Here is a 19746-nt window from a genome sequence, read left to right as displayed (position 1 = left end):
GAGGCTTCATTTAGATTTCAGCATTGGCTCAACCTTTCTTCAGAAACCCAGGGTGGAATAGTGGAGTCTCATTTCTGTGAAACTTCTAAAGGTAAATGGGTATACTTTTTCATGTAAAAAGAGGAGCATTTAGTTTCAGATGCTGGTTAAAATGGAAGATGACTGATGCTACTACATTCTGCCGTGTGAACAAGAAGTGAGGAAATCTATGTTAGTTCAGGCCAAGGTACTTCTGTTACACTTTTGGGCTTAACGCAAAAGACGAAGGCTATTTCTGTCTCCATTTCCTGCATTAATGAACAATATGTGCCTTTCTCTTTAATGCTACTCTTCTTGCTTTGATGAGTAATACTGTTTCTCACTGAATAAAAGTCCACAAGAAAAAGTAAAAATACGTGTAACATAGTACCATAACACACCTCTCAGCAGAAACTGAAGATTGTTGTGAGAAGCAATGCATGGCTGGATTTTGAAGTGTTAGAAATACTGCACCTAAGATCAAATCCAGTATCTAGGGATGCCAGTGAAGCTGTTGCACTGGCTTCAAGGGCACTGTGGATCACATTGTGTTTACAGGAAAAGCAGAAAAGGGCTGGTTAGAAGACTTATATATGAGATAATCATGACACACAGCTGATCTGCATTTAACAATATCCTAAACACTAAACCATGACACAGTTTCCAAAAAGACACAGGTCTTTTAGTCTCCAGCTTGCCCTGGAGTGAGGATGGGAGAGGGAAAGGCACAGGCTGCCAGCTGCTGAGTGTCCCATTACCAAGCTAAAGGGATCACAGCAATTATATCTGCTTCACCAGCCCAGCAGGAGGGAAGAAGAGGACATCCTGACTCATGCAGATTCCGCAGTAACCAGGCACCTCGCCAAGAAAAAATCAGGAAATATCAGTGATCAGGAAATACATTTCATTAGCAGAGAAAAGGCCAAGAGAAACAAAGTACACCACCAGTGGCTTTGGGTACAGGCAAAGCAGTATCTCAAAGCAAATATGTGTTGAATGTCAACATACGCATCCCATACAGGTCCCTCTGCTTAGCAGAGGCTGAGTCTGGTATCTGGTAGGACTACTTCCCAGCTGGTGTGCTTCAGTAATGTCTTTTCCTTTATTTCAGGGTCATTTATCTAGATATTGCAAAGTAGAATAAGAAGAGTAAAAAAATCCGTTAAAACCAAGAAAGCTGCATCTTCTTTGAAACCGTTATTTAGTTAAATGGAATTGATATAAAATATTTCAAGATGAAACACACTAGTTGAAAAGAAAAAATCTGATACAAAGATACTCAGATGTTCAGTAGCAGTTTATACTTATCTGAATGACCCAGAGTGTATGAAGCTTAAATGGGAACAAGCAGGTGACATTTTCTTTAGTTCGGCTCCTACTGGGAAAAAGAAAAAAGGAGTGGTTGTACTCCTACACAGAAATCTCTTTCAAGTTGTTAGCCTCATGGTAAAGATTCAGCTGGAAGGAAAGTATGTGTCACAGGCAAAGCAGAAGATTATCAGTTACAGAAGTATATCCCTAGAACAGAATAGTGACCTGCTGACATCTACAATTAAATGTGCCTCAGCCACAGAAAATTTTACTCCAGACAAGATTTTAGCTATGTTAAATTTGAGTTTTAGCATGGTGCTAGAAGCCAACAGAGCACAGACTCACAGATTAAACCTGGAATGCCTTCTGAAGGCAACACTACTAGCATACACACAGATGACATCTTTTACCTCTTCTGGTGTCTTCAACATGCAAAGCCTAAAAGATATGGATTGCTTCAAAGTGTTAATGAAACAAGTTCAGAAGCATAAACATCAACCAACATCCATTGTAAAAGATACAGAAGAGATTCTGTAAGATGAGAAATCTTTCTCAAGACATATGGAAAAGGGATGTCATCATTATTTGCCAACATGACTGAATCTCTGGCTGTAAGAATTAAGGGCATCAATCACGATATTGTGAAGATTCCACTGAAACCTGCATTTTGTTAGACTCAGATGTTCTGCTGTACCATATGGCATCAGTGAATGCTATTCCACTCTTCAGACTGGTCTTCTGGGACAGAGACATTTTGGGATATGAGGTTTATAATACTGAAATCTGTATTGGTTCCTACGATAAGTTAAGAGAAAGCTATGGGGAGAGCTATCCTTCACAGGCATTTAGCAGTTACAGTTTAAAAGTTTGGGAAAGGCAGGGGGAGATACCTAACTCTTCCAGAGGGAGGCTTGAGAGTCCCTCACTTGGGTAACAAGGAAGGGCGACAGGGCCTTTGAAGAAGATCAATGAGCAGCTGAAGACACCAAAGTTTGCTAGTAGAAGTTGAGTGGCATGAAACTGGAAAAATACGATGCTCTAGCTAAAGAAAAACCCAACTTCTTTCTGTTGTGAAGGTAGATCAAGCTATGAAAAGGATTTAAACACTGTGGTTTCCTGCAATAGTAGCAGAGTTAATGAGACGACCCAGAAGCTTCTTTCCAGTTCCCTAAGTGTCAGGACTCCAGTGCAATACATCTTTCTTGGTTTGAAGGGAACCTGGGCTCAGATCTCAGAGAAAGTGATGACCAACACAGACCTCCTCCTCTCTCATTCTAAATGTGAGGTGGACTTCCTTTGACTTCAACTTCTCTAACTAACTCAAAGCACATCTGTGTGTTGTATTTTTTTTTAATGTTTATGTTATATAACTCATCTTCCACTGTGCACATCAAGAAAGGGAAAAAAACACACACGGCAGAGGTTGGTTATACCTTGTACTGTTAGAAAGCACTATACAGTAAATGGTGACAGTATATATAACTATGGAATAATATAGGTCAATATATGACAATTTTGATAAACTTCTTTAAAACAAAAAATGTTTTGGAAAATTCACAGTATTCATGTAAATTTGTATGTTTGGAAGTCAAGGTTGCTATTATCCTGGGTTTCAGAACACACAGCCCTTGAACTCTTGAGTTCTGTAGGTTCCTCACTTCAGAGGCAGGTACTGAAACAGCCAGAGAATTTCTCCCAAGGTCCAGAAATACTTAATCTTGTTTACTTCAAAGATTTTGAACATCTGAATTTTTACCAACTACAACTTTTCACAGTTTCTGCTACATGAAAAATGCTGACTTGTTAACATCTTAATGTGGAAGAATGCCACTTCAAAATACGGGTATTTCCCATCAAGTGGAAACTCAAGGTTTTAACTGCTCTATTTAGAAAACTGCAAATCTTCATATATTAAATTATTTCCACTTATCTTAAGATCAGAACACTGACAAAGTACACTATACAGAAAGAGCACACATTTATTTTCCTAAATTGCTTTCCTCAAAAGTGAATGAGAAGAGATTCTGGCCAAGATTTTCAAGCATGGATGCTTAAATATAGGCTCTTAGGCCTAAATATAGGAGCTTAAATGCATGCTCTCATTTTCAGAATTGCTGAGGTCCTACAAAGTTAGTAGAATGAAAAGAAGTCAGTAATTTTAAAAGTCAGGCTACGAATTTAGGAGCCTATTCTGCGGTACCAATTTCTATATATTTTTTTAATCATGATGTCTTATTTTTGCATTTCAAAACTTCGTATTCTTCATCAGAGTTTTGATCTGCTTGCTCAAGCATTTCTGGCCTATTCTTTCTGAATAGCCGCTGCCAGAGTTAAATACAAAAATCTACAATTGAAAAAGGGAGTAGTGAACCAAGACTCACTCTTCCGTTCTGTACTATTCCATAGCTCAATTGTTAGCTATTCAAAAAGCAGCTGCTTGGTTGCAGTTCTCTCTCTGCAACAGAGGAATTTTATTTTCTAAGAATATAAAAAGGTCAGTGGCCCAGGGGGTTTATTTCTAAAACCTATTTAAGGGAAGCACAACAAGGTAATACCTTTTGTATCTGTAAAAAATGGTTACAAGGACTTCAAACAGAAATTATAAAAGGCAGCTTGGGAATTTTTTTTTTTTTTTTCATAATGCCCGTATGACAATCCCTCTCTCATACCAGGACAATTTTAATGAGAAAATCATTAAGATTTTTCATATCCCTTCACATCCTGTATTGATTAAAATGCTCCCCAAACTGTTGGAGAGATCTTGAAGATGCGCGAGCTGCTCGTTCATGGATATTCTTTTGTTTTAACTTATAGAAGCGCTCTGGGAAATAATAAAAGATATCATGGGCATACACATTTTTTTTAAACATTGTTTTCTCCATTATGCCTCTATTGTCAGGACAGCTAGAAAATATAAAAAGCAGTGTGCATTATTGATATATCTATATGGGTCAGAGAAATCAGTTCATGCTTTATAGTTTTTGCCAGAGGAATCTCCCAGAAAATAGATTGACATGATTGAAAAGTTGGAAACCATAACAAAGGTTTTGAATTCTCAAATGAACTCCATTAAGGCAAAGTGGTCTCCATGGAATAAAGCCATTAGATTACATAAGCTTTAATTATCAGCCAGTGTTGACTAGTGACTCTAAATTGGAAATTACACGTCATCTTTTTTCATTTAATTTAGATTTTCATTTGGTTTGCCTTATTCCATTTGTCCTAAGGAAAAAAAAAAAAAAGTTTATTATTCATACAACAATCTATAACACAGGTTCATATCCTAATCTTAAAAATGGTTAGACATATGCTTAACTTTCAGGCTGTAAGCAGCTTTCTTAAAGTGAAGAGCCTACTTCATATTAGAAAGCATTTGTTCAGTTGACTGGTTTTGTTTACACTACAAGATCCCACCGCCACTGCTATGCCACTATTGCTGCAGGACAGATGGAGCATACAGCTAAAGAAGTAATCATGATGACTTCCCAAAGTGGGACTAACATAGCAGACAAAAAACAAAGAGCAAGCCAGTGTTAGGTGGCACAAAAAAAAAGTCAGTTTTTCACAGATTCTCAGGTTGACTTTGCTGCCAGCAACACATTAGAATTGTGTAATTTTGGCCTTTCTTTGTTCCCAAATGAAACATGGTGTTTAGCATGCCTTTGGAAAAGATAGAGAGTACATTAAAAATAATTTTCACTCTTACTCAAGTCTAGACTTACCTAAGCAGAGACAGAAATGATCTTTGCAATATGAAACGTAAGTTGTAGGCTGTTTCGGTGGCACTGTAAGCTTTACTTTTTTCACAAACTGAGTGCAACATTGAAAATGACCAATGTAACTTGGACCAGTAGTTGCAAAAGTTTCAAGGAGAGTTATTAGCTACAGGACACTGCTTCAGTTTTGAAAAAGAAATGCAGATGCTTTCTGCATACTACTGTATGCATTGTTTGCAAAAGCACTTCCATTTCATTCTGCCCATTTGATGCAGTATCTTTAATTTTTAGTGTTTAGTCTTTGCTCTGGAAAAAACTAAAGTTAAATTGCACTTAGGACACAGTGATATGAGCTTGGCTGTGTTACACTGGCTCAGAGAGAATTTTTTTACACCCCTGCAACAGATTTTAAAAATCTGTCATAATTAGGAAGTAGATGCCCAAGAGAGGAAAGCAGGAAAGTTGCAGACTAGGACTAAGTACTCATTCTGCAAGCCTCCCTCTGTGCAGCACTGCCAATGCATATTTATCAGACTCTGCTAACTCTGCACTATCCCAGCTCTGCTGAGTCTCCTCCTGAGAACAGACTGTCAGTTATGTCAAACTGGGTGTTAAAAGCTGCTGGGATTTTTTGGCGTGAGCATACGTTTTCTAAAGACAAAACTGGAATCAAGCTCCTTTTCCACTGGGAATAAAACACATTTCTGAACTATGGTGTTCTTACAAGGAATCAACCACAACACCCCTTTACTCTCCTCTTCCCACTCTCAGGAACCTGAAGACAGGTATTGTTTCTCAAATGGTTTGAACAAGAAGCTTGCCTGAGTCTCACAATATATATAGTATGACTAGAATCAGAAACTTGTTTTTTTTAGACCTGGCAAGAGCTGAAATATTCAATATGCAGGATCTGCTGCACATTTATGCAAGAGAGAAGAGACAGCACACTCCATCTATAGAAACTCCTGTAGTTTTTATTCTTAATGACCCAGCATCCCTGCTGTTTTGTGTCTCTCTATCTAGCACTCTAGCTCAAAGTGGGGGTATAACAAATATGTTAATGCATGGAAGGAAGATGATTAGACTGACATAGCCTCCTTTTCTCAGAAATTTTCTGTTAGAGAAGTAGGGATTCCTTACAGAAGTAGGGAATTTAGATGCCTCTTTTTGTATCAAAATGTACAGGTAAAACATGCTTTAATTACTAAACTAGATGGAAATGCTAGTAAGAGCGCGTGACATCTCCATGAATTCCAGACAGATTTCACTGAAATCAGTGCTCTTACAACAAACACCAAGTGAACTGCAGCAGGAATAGGCAAGGATATTCAAGTGTGGTTAGTTTGAGAGGCTGTTTAACCAGTAGGTTGTAGTCAAGGTGTTGGCAGGGCAGGATTGAGGTGCCCAAGGAGAACCCACAATGTGCCTGGCTACATAGTAACAGATGTGACTTCTACACAAGCCTCTTCAAGTATACAATACACTTTCCTACACTCTAGTTACAGGCAAATTCTGCACCTTCTATATCAGGTTTGGTTGAACATTGATCATTAGAAACTTCAAATATGGAAAAAGAAACATTCCTTGACAATACGTTTGGAGGCATGTTTGCTCTGCTTTTGCAAAACTATATTTGAGACTGAATGTGGTGATCCTATAAATGAAGGACAAGTAGCCTAACTCTAGAGATCAGGATAGAACAAGCAAAATCCTCCACTGGAAACCTAGAGTCCTTTGAAATGTCTCTTTGGCTTGGCTTATTGGACAATGCCAGCTAGGATGCATTCCCTGGCGCATATTTAGGAGTTAGAAGAAGAGACATCTCCATGCCTGTTTTCACTGATGATCCTCAAGTCAGATGGTGAACTTGCTACTGATGTCATGAAGCATCTACTATCTGAACCAATCACCTCCAACTCTCCTAATTCAATCCTCCTAATGCATATCATGACTTGTCTCCATCCTTCATTCCTACAATGAAATACATCCTAGCAAATAAAAGAAGCCTTCTTTCCAATCATAATTTTTGAAGTGCATGCTAGTCTCCAAGATAACATTGTCTGCACATGGCAACCAGAGCAAGGAATCTTGGCTCTAAATAAATTTTCAGCCAAGTTTGTTTGTTTATTGCTTATTCTCCAGCCCTCTTCACAACTGCACTCCAAAGATAAAGATCCAAGAAAAGAGTGTTCCTGAGGCATGGCCCTCTGCACATGTAGCCATAGCATCAAGAGATGCTTAAGTAGCCTGTATTTTCTAGAAGGAAGAAATGTCTGTAAGAAGATCTGTCTCTTCTTTGGGAACAGCTTCCCTTTCTAGTGAACAATCTAATGCTTAGTGAGAAAAGCTAGTTCTAGGCAGGAAGGGACTTAGATTGGTCTTTTAAGTATGTTTTCAGCAAACAGGTGAGATAGGTTATCTTGAATGTAACTAACTGTACTAAAGTTTCATTAGCTATACCGGACTTAACCTTGATCACCTCTGCTGAGCTAGGCAAATCCTTTGAGATGAGCAGTACTGCTAGCCAAACAGCAAATATGTTCTTGCCAAGGGCAGAATCCACCAGTGTTAGAAATACCAATGTTGATTGCCTTTGTTTTCCCCTTAGTGTTCGGTTTGTGCTATTATATGGCAAATTGTTTATAAGTTTGCTCATTGTTCAGATGAGTGGCTTATGTAAAACAGAGACATTTCCTTTAAGTAGCACAAAAAAAAGACTCTTTAAAGCTTTGAGCTGTGAGATTTCTTTTATTTACAGAATATTTGGAAACACACAGATTGGAGTCTTCCCAAAATGGATGCAAGTACTAGGAGAGAAAAATGGTGATAAGCTAACCACTACGATAACTCGTCACCATAAAAATGCATATTTGCAAGAAATCCCTTAGAAACAACAATCAAAATGCCCCACATCCTTGCAATATAAAGCCAGTTTACACTGAATAATTCAGAAGTCTAATTGGAAATAGATATAGTTTTAAAATTTAACAAGATTTTAACATTCAGAAAAAAATTCTGCACAGAGCATGATACAGGTTTTTACAGTTGCTTTGCTTTTGTTATATTTATTTTAGCATTGTTTTTCTGCTCCTAGCCCTCATCATAACATGAACATGCTACTTCTGGAAAGACTTACAAAGGCTATGTGTTGACAGTGAAAGTTGCTCTCATATTTTGGAGAATTTCCCCTCTCCACCTGCACTCTAGCCAACCTCTTAATACTTACCGAGTCTTTTTCCACATTTTACAAGGTAAGCATTTACATTCCTCTATGAGGAAAATATACCAAAAATGGGTAAGAGTTAACATTGTGTACTAAAACCATTATAAGGGAGTGATTACTAGGACTGTTTCAGCAGAGGACTGGAGGTAAACATAAGGAGCAAGGAGAGGGACTGGAATGCGTCACTCCAGCTAGAAGTAAGAAGATACTAGCCCATGAGACGAATAAGAGTCATCTTCCCTGGTATAAAGTTATCATTCAATGTAAAGCAGCATATTGAAACTACCTCCTTAGTAAAATTCTTTATGCATGTTTTATTAGTCTGTTATTCCTGTTTGAGTCAGTCTGATCATTTCCTTATTTCAATCCAGTTTCTGCAACACTGTTGCCAAATATCTCTTGAGGGACTATACTGAACTGGACAAAGGATATACACATACACCCACACATAGTTTAATACCACTTTTCTTTTTCTGGAGCTGCTGTTTATTAAGGGAATAGGTTATTCTGTCTTCATTGTACATTTTGCCTTTCAATTTTGGGATCTAACTGTGCTCCATGTGCTAAAACCAGGTTGCAGACTTCTGACAGGGTCTAAGTAGCCCATCCAAAGCCAGAAAAAATAATCTGACTTTAATGAAATAATAGTGCCTATAGTAACAGGTTTACTTCAAAAATAAATGCCTAAATGGGAAGCTGGGATAGTCAAGTAACCAATCGGTATTTATGTGTATGACTTTCAAATTAGCATCTACACCTGTGCCATAAACTGATATGAGAAATAGGCTAAATGAATCCAGTGCTGTTACTACTATTATTATCATTTTACAACATTCAGGAGCATGCAGATGCTTCACAGTACAGAGAGATACTACCCCTATTCCCACAGTGCAACAGGGGTAGCCAGTGGATCTCTGATCCCTCTAATTCACTGTAGAAATCTTTACATAAGTGAATCTATTTGTGGTGGACATAAATTTTATCCTTCCTCCCTCCCAAAGCAAAAGCAACCGCAACCAGGGAATAGATTGTGACCTTCTTTTAAAGTAGGAGGATAAATGTAAAAAGAGCTTGCTTAGACATAACCAGATATGCAAGAAAAGAAAGCTACCTTTACCTGTGAAATAAGACAGACTTGACAAGTGTGACAACATCCCGACTGGCATTGTACCCTGCACAAACAATGGCAACGTGGATGGTCTGCGAGAGAAAAGGAACAAAAAGAACAAAAATTAAAGCCTGCTCCTGTGTTCTATCATTCGTTAAGGACAGCACATACATGACAGTACTATTATTTAGTGTGGCAATTAGAGTGGGCGTTTTGCAGCTGTTTGCAGCCCACTTGAGGCAGTTTGTTAAAAACATCTTAATTGAGTTATAGCACCATCATCATTCCAAAGTCATTACTATCCCTAAATTACATCAGATGTCTGAATTGCATTTATTAGCTAAGAGCATATGTGTGTGCATATGTACACACACACAGGTAGCAGCACATAAAATTCTGAGTATGCAAACATGCAGACACTTTAACCTTCTGAAGTTTAAAATTACATCTGATAATTAGAAGCTGATATGCTCTTAGAAATTTTGCATTATTTCTGTCTTAAGGACAGCTACTAAGCAGAGAGTGAGCAAGCTCTGACAGATGAGCGGGACAGTTTGCAGGGGCTGAGTGCATCCCAGTGATAAGATAGGACATGAGCTTTGAAGGCAGGTGGTCACTTCCCTGCCTGTGACTACTAGTATGGGCTGGACTGGGCAGCCTTAATGTGAAGTTAAATATAAACTGCCAGACACCTTCTCCCCACCCCAGCACCTTGCTAAATTATCACTTATTCTGTGCCTTCTCACCTCCCTTTTATACGAGGCGGAGGTTTACTCATCTCTTCAAGAGGAAAGGGAAAATTGAAAAGGCACTACTCGTCATTATTATTAAGGTACTAAGTAGTAATTTGAAAAATGCTGTTAAGTTACTCTTCTCTGGTTTTAAAAGTAGGCATTGCTATTCCCTGGGGACAAAAGAAAATTAATCTCAGCAAGTTTTGACTCCAGCTTCTGTATTTTTGGTTTCTTAGTGGTCACAGAAATGAGGAGAGCTCACCATGCTGGCAGCACAAAGCTGCGACTGGGGACGCAGCTGTGAAACTGAAGGGAAGCCTCATTTGGCTTCCATTTGAAGTTTGGTTAACTGGTTTCTCACACACAGAGCTCTCGTTTTCCACAGAAAGCCCACTACGCAGAGAACAAATGAGGAGTCCTGCCTCCTCATTTAGTCATAGATTCCCAAAGCCTGGCTTGTAGCAGAAGCAGATTTACAATAGAGGTGGCATGTGTTGGGGCACGTCTAAAAAGACCATAGCTCCATCCATTAACATCGCCTGGTAGAGTGCACAATTTGAATCCCATAATTGTCAAGTGGCTGTGCCATTGTGCAACTCCCACATGAACACTGCAGCTGCCTCCAGCCCCAGTGTGCTTCACAAGCTGAGGCATGTTGAAGATCTGAGGTTTTAACAGGACTTGAATTTATAAGGCAACTGTCTGTCCAGAGAGGTGTGAGGAAGTAAAGTATTGGAGCCCATTTTGGCATCAGCTCTGAAAGGTATTCAGCACTTTAAATTTATGTTAAAGTCAATGGGAGTTGAGCGTGCTCAGCACTTCGCAAAAATTGATTGTGTTACCCTCTTGTGATAACAACAGGGGAGAACAGAGACTGCTTATTAATGACTTTTATTGCAGCAGTGGTTTGTATCATACTTAAGGGCACGGGTTCCTCTGGATGCACAGATTCCTGACACTGCACACACTGCTTCCTCTCTGGTTGCCACCTGGTCTTTCTCAGCCTTTTGGAAGACCTAAGATCCTTCCCTTCAATGCCAATTAGAATCAAATTAACTGAGAATAGTTTCATGCCTGCTTTAAACACTTTACCTGAAGACACTGGACCAGACACATTTTGTGGGTTTCGACAGAATAGGACTGTCATATCACTGTCAACAACATTTTATATTACCTTGACTTGTCAGGAAAGCTCTCCTCACAGGCACTCTCTCCACCTTACAACTATCCTCAAAATCAGGGTTTATTCTGTCAAGGACTTGCTCACATCTCCTCTTCCTAAATCAGTTTGTTTCAAAATGAAAAGCATGCTTTTCTGTCTTCTAGCAGGTGCTGTTGTCCTGCATGCTCATGGAGCCAGGGCACTGTGAGAAGACAATGCTTGCTGCTCTCCCAAATGTCCTTCTCCAGTTCAGAGACACAAGCATCTACATACCTTCTGCTCAGCCCCTCTGTGTTGTTTGACACTATGTATCACTTCTATTCCTGCTGCCATCAGCTATAGATGGAGCAATAATCCTCAAAGAGGACAGAAACCTAGTCCTTTTTTTCCCCCAAGTTTTTGGCTGCAGTCGCTCCTCTCCTTGATTCACTTTCCTCTCCCTCATTGATGAACTGTTAAACAAAATCAGTGGGAAAACAGATAAGTCAATATGAGGTCATCAACCTGAATTGTGTGCAGATGTTTGCATTCTAATGAAAAAGTTTTATTTCCAGTTTTCTCCATGCTTGTTCCAAGTACACGTTTGGATAGAGAGCAGCTGACTGTAGCCAAATCCTGGCAAGACAGGGCAGTAGCAGCTGGAGGAAGGGAGAACTTCAAAGAACTTGCATCCTCCTAAGTGTACTACTGTAAGCACCAGCTCCCAAATTATGTAATTGGTCAGCAGCATCACAGCTCTCAAACTCGTCATTTTCCATCTGCAGATGGCTTGAAGACTGTGCCACCATTCCAGCAGAACTGGCCACTGTGATCCACACAACCTCTGGACTCGATGGCTGCAACTAATACCTAGGAGCGAAGCCACAGAAGCAAAGAATGTTCCAACTTCCACAACATGCAGCAGCCCGTCTGCTTGTTTCAGTATGCCACTCCAAACAACTCACACCAAGGCTCTGCATGCTGCACTTGCACCCAGCTGTTGACAATCCATGATAATTCTAGTTGTCAAATGCTAGCCTGGATATTCAGAAGTCACTGTGGGACTAAACTCAGCTCCTTGAAAGCATCCATCCTCCTGCAATGCTCTTTTTAAATTGAATGACAGACACGCTCTTCCTACAGGCTGGAGATCAGGGACAGAAAGAGAACTATTTTTGATTTTAAACAGTTTAAGGGAGCACCCAGGCCCAGGTACTTCAAGGCCTTTTAAGGAAATTAAGCTTCTTTAGGAGAGGGAGTTTAAATAACACCATACTAACATAGTTTACAAACCATTACTTTAGCCACTACAAACCAGGGAAAACTGCTTCTGAAAGCAGTATTTCATGTAAGTTCATTCTGGGTTAATATTAATGGGACAAAATTATCCAAAACCACATGAAGAACTGGGCCTTAGATCCCATGCTAATGAGGAGTACAAGGTGCCTAGATAAACAGATGTTATTTTTTTTCCTCCTCAGGCTACTTTTTGGAATGGTGAAATAATGAGCTTAACAAACCCTAGTTAGTTCTTATAGCTAAAAATAGTCTTTGGTAAAGCATTTCATACTTTAATAATTTTCCAGTAGTACTAGCCAGGCCTTCCATTGCAGTTACTTAATTCTCATAAATCATTGTTGAATGTGATTAAGAGATATTAAAGCCACGTTACAAAAATATAAATATGCTACAAATGGTTCCCAGAGGAGTTAACATCTGCTTTTTCTGTGTTACAGTGCTTAAATTGGTAGGGGCCTGTTCTTTATGGCTCTGGAGCACTACACATTTAACCCTATTGAGCAACACCACTGAGAATAGTAACAACACAAATACGCTTGTAAAAATGCTTTAAAATGTTAAGTATTCTGCTAACCTACTAAATGCTATAGTGCTAATTAACCATCTTCTGATCTATAATATATTTAAAAATATTTATAAATGCACACATTATTCAAACTAAATACCCAGTTTATGGAGGCACAAGCTGGAAAGATATTGGTATAACACTGTAAGAAATAGTCATGTAATTCTGTTACCTTCCATTGGCATTATACTCTCCTGAAGCCTGTTATTTGTGCTTATGCCTGTGTAGGACTAGTATTACTTATACTTCCAAGACTTGTGTTAAAATTGCCTCCTACTGGGAAGGCATAACAGGGATCTGCTCCCTCCAGGGGGAAGCCCCTTGGCTGGAACCCTGATTTTTTTCTTGTAATATAATGCTAATCCATTTTATACTATCAGGAGAGCTCTCGTGTGATGCAACAGAGTAGGAAGCAGTGGCTGGAATGCAACAAACTCACTACTGTTTGATATAGATCACAATTATTATCACACAGATTATGCTTTATCAGAGATTTAATGTTCCTTCATTGTAGCTTCATTTTCAAATGTCTTAATCATTACTGAAGACCATCCCAAATTAGATTCTGAAATGTTACCTTCAGTAAATCTCAAGGAACTGACACAATGAAATAAACAACCTATTCCTAGCTCTCTTTGTCTCTCTCAGAGCCCCAGTCTTCCTCTCAGGACCCTTGTCTTTTTCTAACCAAGTTGCTCACTCTTACTGTGAAATACTCCAGGGTCAGAGGTTATAGAAGATTTAGTTTACACCTCAAAACACTGAAAACAGAGGGTAAATGGAGTCAAGATACCACTCACACAGACATGGAACCAGAATCTACAGTAACAGGATAAACAATGAGACCCCCAGCAAATCTGATAATAAGGAAGTTTAATTTTAACTTCCATTGCTGTTACTGAATTACTGAGCAAATTCCTTAAGAAAAAGAAGAAAAAGCTATTCCGTTATCAAAATAGTGTGCGGTGAGATAGGGGGATGGCAAATAAATTGAGGTTTCATATTTTATACAACTACTGCCTCCAGCACAATGCTAAACCCCACTGAGCAAGTAAATTTATTGGCAAAACACATTATAAACTGAAAGGCCACTTAAACTATTCCTCCTTTAAGCTGCTATTTTTGTGTCCCAAATCGGTTGGTACATTGAACAACCAAGAACTGAGATTCAGCTCATCACTCCTTGGCATGATAATAAGGGAGAAGTGAAGTTTTTTTTATTGATGGCCTGAACCTTCCCTTATTAAAAGAAATGCCAAATTGCTCACAAGGAGGAAAATCAGATGGTTATTATTATGAGGAGGGAAAATGAAAAACAGACTCCTCTTTTTTCCTCTCCTTAATGTTGGTTTTTCCATACTGATGGACAAAGATGTCCAACTAGAAAGCTATTGCTCATTTTTAAATTATGTTTGATAACTGCCCATTAAACAGACTTTATCTGAAGAGATAATTAGGACTTCTTTTTCTCTCCCACTTATTTTCTTTCAACTTTTAACTTCCCATGGCAGAAGGTAAGATAAAAGGTGACATGGTATTACCCTCTTTGTACAAATAACTGGAGGAAGTTATTTTTGATATCTTCACCAGCTGGCACAAGAACTTTATGCAAGACTTTCTGTTTTGGATGCATCCATATTCAGAACTGTCATCATTCAGACATCTGACAACTAAACAGCTGGATGACATCCACAAAGCTACTGGTATAAAATGGGGAATACCAAATCAAAACAATCCCCCAAAACCTTCTTAGAAACGTATCTCCTGTTCCCTGCAGTTAACCACACCTCTTGTGCACAGCCCACACAAAGCAGGTGGTTCCACAGCAGCACATAGATATGCTCCGGAAAGCCACTCAAAAGCACAGGCTGGCTCTGTAAGCCACAATTTAATTAATGGTAAACCCTGAACTCTCCTAGTACAGTTGCACAAACAAAGGAACAAAGCTTTTCAAAGCACTGTGGTGCTTTCATTTAATTTAGAAACACGTGGGGTCAGTTTGCCATAGGTCTTTCTCAGCACAGCTGTACTGAAGTCAGCTTGGAACAGGGCTTTGATTTTTGCAGCAGGTTTGGGGACATGAGACTGAAAAAGACAAAAAACTCTCATAATTTAATAACTCAAAAAATATTCAGATGATTAAATGTTTTAAATTTTTTTTTAAAAAGTAATTAAAAATTATCTAAAAAGTTGCACCCAGTAGTCCTTTAAGAGCATGGTTTCTGAGCACAAAATTTCAGGGGAAAGGAGACAGGGATCCACAATGTCCTTAAAGGATCAAATCTATCAAGCTTTGTTTCTGTTCCTTTTTTTTATTTACCTCACATTTTTCCACTGCTGGTTGCTGCCCACACTCGGAGCTGTTCCCCGCCACAATGCCAGCCCGCAGGCTCTCACTGTCGCCTGTCCCTTCTTCCATGGAGTATGTTTTGGAGTGATTGCTGCGGTGGTGCGAGGGGCTGCGACTCTGGGCCAGGCTGAGCTGCTTGCGAAGCATGCGGTTCTCCTCTTCCACCTCCCGCATGCGGACTTCCAAGCTCTCGCGCTCCCGCTGGCTTGACGCCGTGTACCGAGGACTGTGGGGCTGGGATTCAAGAGGAGACAGTGACACTGGCTTCCCATCTGCAAAAGAGAGAAACAAAATACTTCTGTCAGAATATACTTGAAGTTGCATTTTCCTTTACTTGTGAAGGAAGTGTGTGTTTACTTGTGAAGGAATTGTGAAGAAGGGATGTGTTTCAAATACAGCCACGTTTTATGCAGACTTGGCTCTTTAAGGTAATGTTTAAATGCATGGTAACCCTGGACAAATGCTAGAGTTCTGTGAGCTATGGGTCCTACTAGTTTTAAAACCACACTAAAAGATGTGTTTCTTTTGCTCTGGACAGGGCTTCCTGCCAGTCACTTATCTGGAAAGACAGTCAAGAACAGAAGGACTTAATTCACAGACAATTAATATACAGTCAAATATATTTGATAAATGTATGCAAGACAAAATGATTTTGCTATTCCCCATTTCCTCCACAGTCAAGCTACAGTGTTGTGGTTACCATTTTGTGCCAAACAGTAGCCCCAGCTGATTCACATGTGAGAAGCAGATATTTTTATTCAGCAACAGAGTTTTACGGGCTTGCTGAGAAATAAAGAGTTCAGAAGGACCAAACATTCAATACACGTATGGACCAAACATTCAATACGCAAATTCTCGTTAAGTATGTTGGCTGAAAAAGACAACTAGGGAATTTTGGAAAAAGCAAAATGGTTCAATTCAACACCTTTAACTGAAAATTTGTATTCCAGAAATAGGGAACACTTAATTTTCACATTTTCAAAAGGTATCTTCTTTGTTCAAAACAGTAATAAAAAATGAGCTAAAGTATAAAAAAGATAAATTATCCTGAAACCAAAGTCCATAAACAAAGACAATTGCAACACATTCCACCATCAGATTCTCAGTACATTATTGCTACCAAATTTTAAGAGAGCAAACAGGGAGGCAGCTGCTGTGTTTTCAAAGAAGACATATTTTCCACATAAATTTATTAAAGCTATATATATTCACATAGAGTGCAAATGCTTGAAAGGTGGTTAAAAAACCCTCAAACTAAACTGCTGTTCAAAAATGTTAATTCAAAATCAAATTGAAACAAAGCAAAAGACTGAGAGTTATCCACACTGTCATAATTAGCAAGACATTCCTTCACAGTGAAGATATGCAAGTATCTTATACTAAGGTACTTCTCTGAAATAACATTCTACGTGCATACATTAAAAGAAATGTTTGCTATTTAGTAATTTTTCCAATGCAGAGAGCCCCTTTGGCTTTATCAAACAAACACCTGCTTGAGTGGTTTATAAAATGGAAACAACGCAGTTAATGTTTAGTTTTTCTCCTTAACAAGTACATTTCTCACCCTCAGACTCAAAACTACCTCCTTGCCAGAAAGACCTGCTCATTGTTTGCTCTCTTCCATTGCTTCATATTTACACAAATGGTGAGCAGTCCTCTAAACTGAGTTCACAAGAAAACAGCTATGGAAATTGAAACCTCAATTTTAATTTCTGTTGTTGAGTTATACAGGTATGCGCATTTCCTGTTACCTACATAAAAAGCTATGCCAGTTTTAATATACCATTTGGATAGAATACCTTGCAATTGCCTGCAGATTTTCTCCTTCAAAGATGTCCTAATTTATTATTCTTACAATTAGCAAAGCTTATAGACAAATCTGAGCTTGAAAAATGTCCCAAGAAAGATATTTAATTTTGGTCACTTCCATTTTGGAACTTGAAAACTCAAGAAAATAGTTATTAAAAACTGAATGACAGATTTGCAAAGCCTGAAAATCATGGGTGTAACAACAAAGAAATGTCATCATTAAGGACAAAGCCATGCTACAATTAGAAGTACAATAAAATACTGAGTTAGCTTTCTCCATCCAGCTTGGAAGGCATGGAACTGGAATTGTGTTATTTCTCAGCTGCTGATACCCAAGCTAGGAAGACAACTCATTTGGATGTGATGATACGGCATTCCTATTACTGGACAGCAAGAGTGTGTTGTGTGGACACTGTTAGACAAAAAGAAAAACAGCAGCCCTACTCACCCACACAACCAACCTGTGTTATCATCAGACATACAATTACAATGCAAATCTAGCCAAGACTTCACTGGCAGTCGTAACTCCCTAATTGGTGAATATCCAGCACGACACAGATGTTACTTATCTCTTCCTACTCTTGTCCTTAGATTCTGCTACCTTCTCAAATAATTACCAGAAAAGGTAGTAAGGTATGGAAGTAAATCTCAGAACATTCATCAAAATATGGAAAAAAAATTAGACATGTTTTCAGATATTCTATGGACATAAATCAATAGGCCATGAATGTTGCTTTGCCAAAACTAAAAATTAAAAAAAAAAGGATACCATTTTGTACATCTGAACAATTGTAGCTATATTCATGAGAACAGTTGAACTGTTTCTACACAATATTTAGAAGAAACAGCATACTCTGAGAAAGGGACTGAAAGAAAATACCACCTCAGTGCCTCAGACTGGAAGCAGCAGCAACTAATGAGAGCAGCTCAGTGTTTATGCAGCCTTAGCTTTAAATGCCATTGAACTCCACTAGTGTCTTCTCAGTAGTACACATTCCCGCTGCTATGTAAAAGGCAGTAAGGAAATCATGTCAGGAATTACACAACTAGCCAGCTTCTTGACCTGAAATATATATTAGTTGAATGTAGTGGTTTACTATAAAAATTATCCATGTTTTGTTGCAAAGTGCTAAGCCCATGATGTTTTCTGGGATCACCTCCTCAGGGTTCAGGGTACAGCTGGACAAGTTATATTTTGTTACTAACATTGCTGAATATTCTCAGGTGTATCTTGATGTGTTTGGTATATTCATAACACCCCAACTCCCTGCTGCAAATGATAATGTGACATTTCCAGGACCCATTTGAAATAAAAGAATAAAATCAAAAGTGAACTGCGTTTGATCTTAAGACTCAAAAATCAAGAAATTGTTGTCATAAATGTTGAGGCGGTCTAGCTCATAATTTTTGCACTTCTGAGTTTGGCAAGGCTGGTCGCAAGGTACTATTTGATTTAGTCCTACTACCAGACTAGACATGTAAAGGTATTTTTACTTCAGTGAACATAAGACATGGCAAAACGCCTCTTGGGAGCTACTGCCTAGCAGGTAAACACCCACACGTGCTACCCTGATCTGCTTCCTATCAGTTTTCAAGGCACTATGTGTTTCACTTCATCTTTGAAAACAGGAGTAAGTGGACTAATGTAAGGGACTACTAACATTTGATTGACTGTGTGCTGCTTGGTAGAAGAGTTAAACTGATTGCCCTGCACTTGAGCTTTATAGTTTTAAGTAACTGGTAGAGTGCTCTGGGCTGATGTCTAGGCACTTTTTATATAATCTGAATCAAAATAAAATAACAGAACATAATGAGGTTTGTGTGACTTTGGGACAAAAGATCTCCCAGGGAACACTGCAAGGAACATTGCTGTCCTCTGAAGCAAGTAGTACACACTTTTGAATAGTGCAATAAATAATAATAAAGCTATTAATTTTTATTCTTCATTTGGGGTTATTGCTCTATTTTTGCACCTTGGCAGTCTCAGATTTTATTTTTTTTCCTCTCGGTCTCAAGGCTTTTACTTCAGTTTTTTTGTACTAATACAACTGTACCTAAGAAATAAAAATGACCTACAAAATTCCACTGTCCACAAAACAAAACTGGAACAGAAACCTGAGTAATTATTTCATGGTTGACAGAAGTCAATGACTTATCATCACAGTAGGTCCAACAAATCAGAAAATTTGACATGATGCAAATTATGAATTCTCTGGATTATTGAATGCTTCTGCATATGTGGAGTCACCTGTATTTAAGGCAAGAGATTTCATTAAACCTTACTTAAGTCGCACCTTAAGACACTGGAAGAAACAAAGCCTATAGAAAGCAATCCAGCATGGTGTATTTGAAAGGAGAGGGACTGAAGCAGAGGAATTTTCTTACATAAGAAACATGAAGGATAAGCATTAACACCAAGTTCCTCATTTTGTAGTTATCAGACTTGTAGAGGTGATAGTCCTGAAAAGGACC

The 19746-nt window shown here is 38.6% G+C and overlaps 1 protein-coding gene across 5 annotated transcripts in view; it reads right to left on the bottom strand.

Annotated features, from left to right (window-relative positions):
- The window catches only part of LARGE1 (LARGE xylosyl- and glucuronyltransferase 1), a 295580-nt gene that overhangs the window by 135271 nt on the left and 140563 nt on the right, over nt 1-19746 (bottom strand). For 4 of the 5 annotated variants that reach the window (XR_005104338.1, XM_037388143.1, XM_037388141.1 and 1 more), the window contains 2 exons: nt 15436-15737; nt 9386-9468 (listed from right to left, as the gene is read on the bottom strand). Coding sequence is in view for 4 of the 5 variants with exons in the window: in XM_037388143.1 (XP_037244040.1) it covers nt 9386-9468; nt 15436-15737 (385 nt within the window). In the remaining variant the exon portion in view is untranslated. Of the gene's footprint in view, nt 1-419; nt 1349-9385; nt 9469-15435; nt 15738-19746 lie in introns of those variants that run through there. The other variant, XM_037388144.1, reaches the window with a different exon arrangement.

This window comes from Falco rusticolus, chromosome 5 (assembly GCF_015220075.1).
Source record: "Falco rusticolus isolate bFalRus1 chromosome 5, bFalRus1.pri, whole genome shotgun sequence".
Lineage (NCBI taxonomy): Eukaryota > Metazoa > Chordata > Aves > Falconiformes > Falconidae > Falco > Falco rusticolus.
Note: the sequence above shows the minus strand (reverse complement) of the source record. Positions and strands in the feature narration are given on the sequence as shown.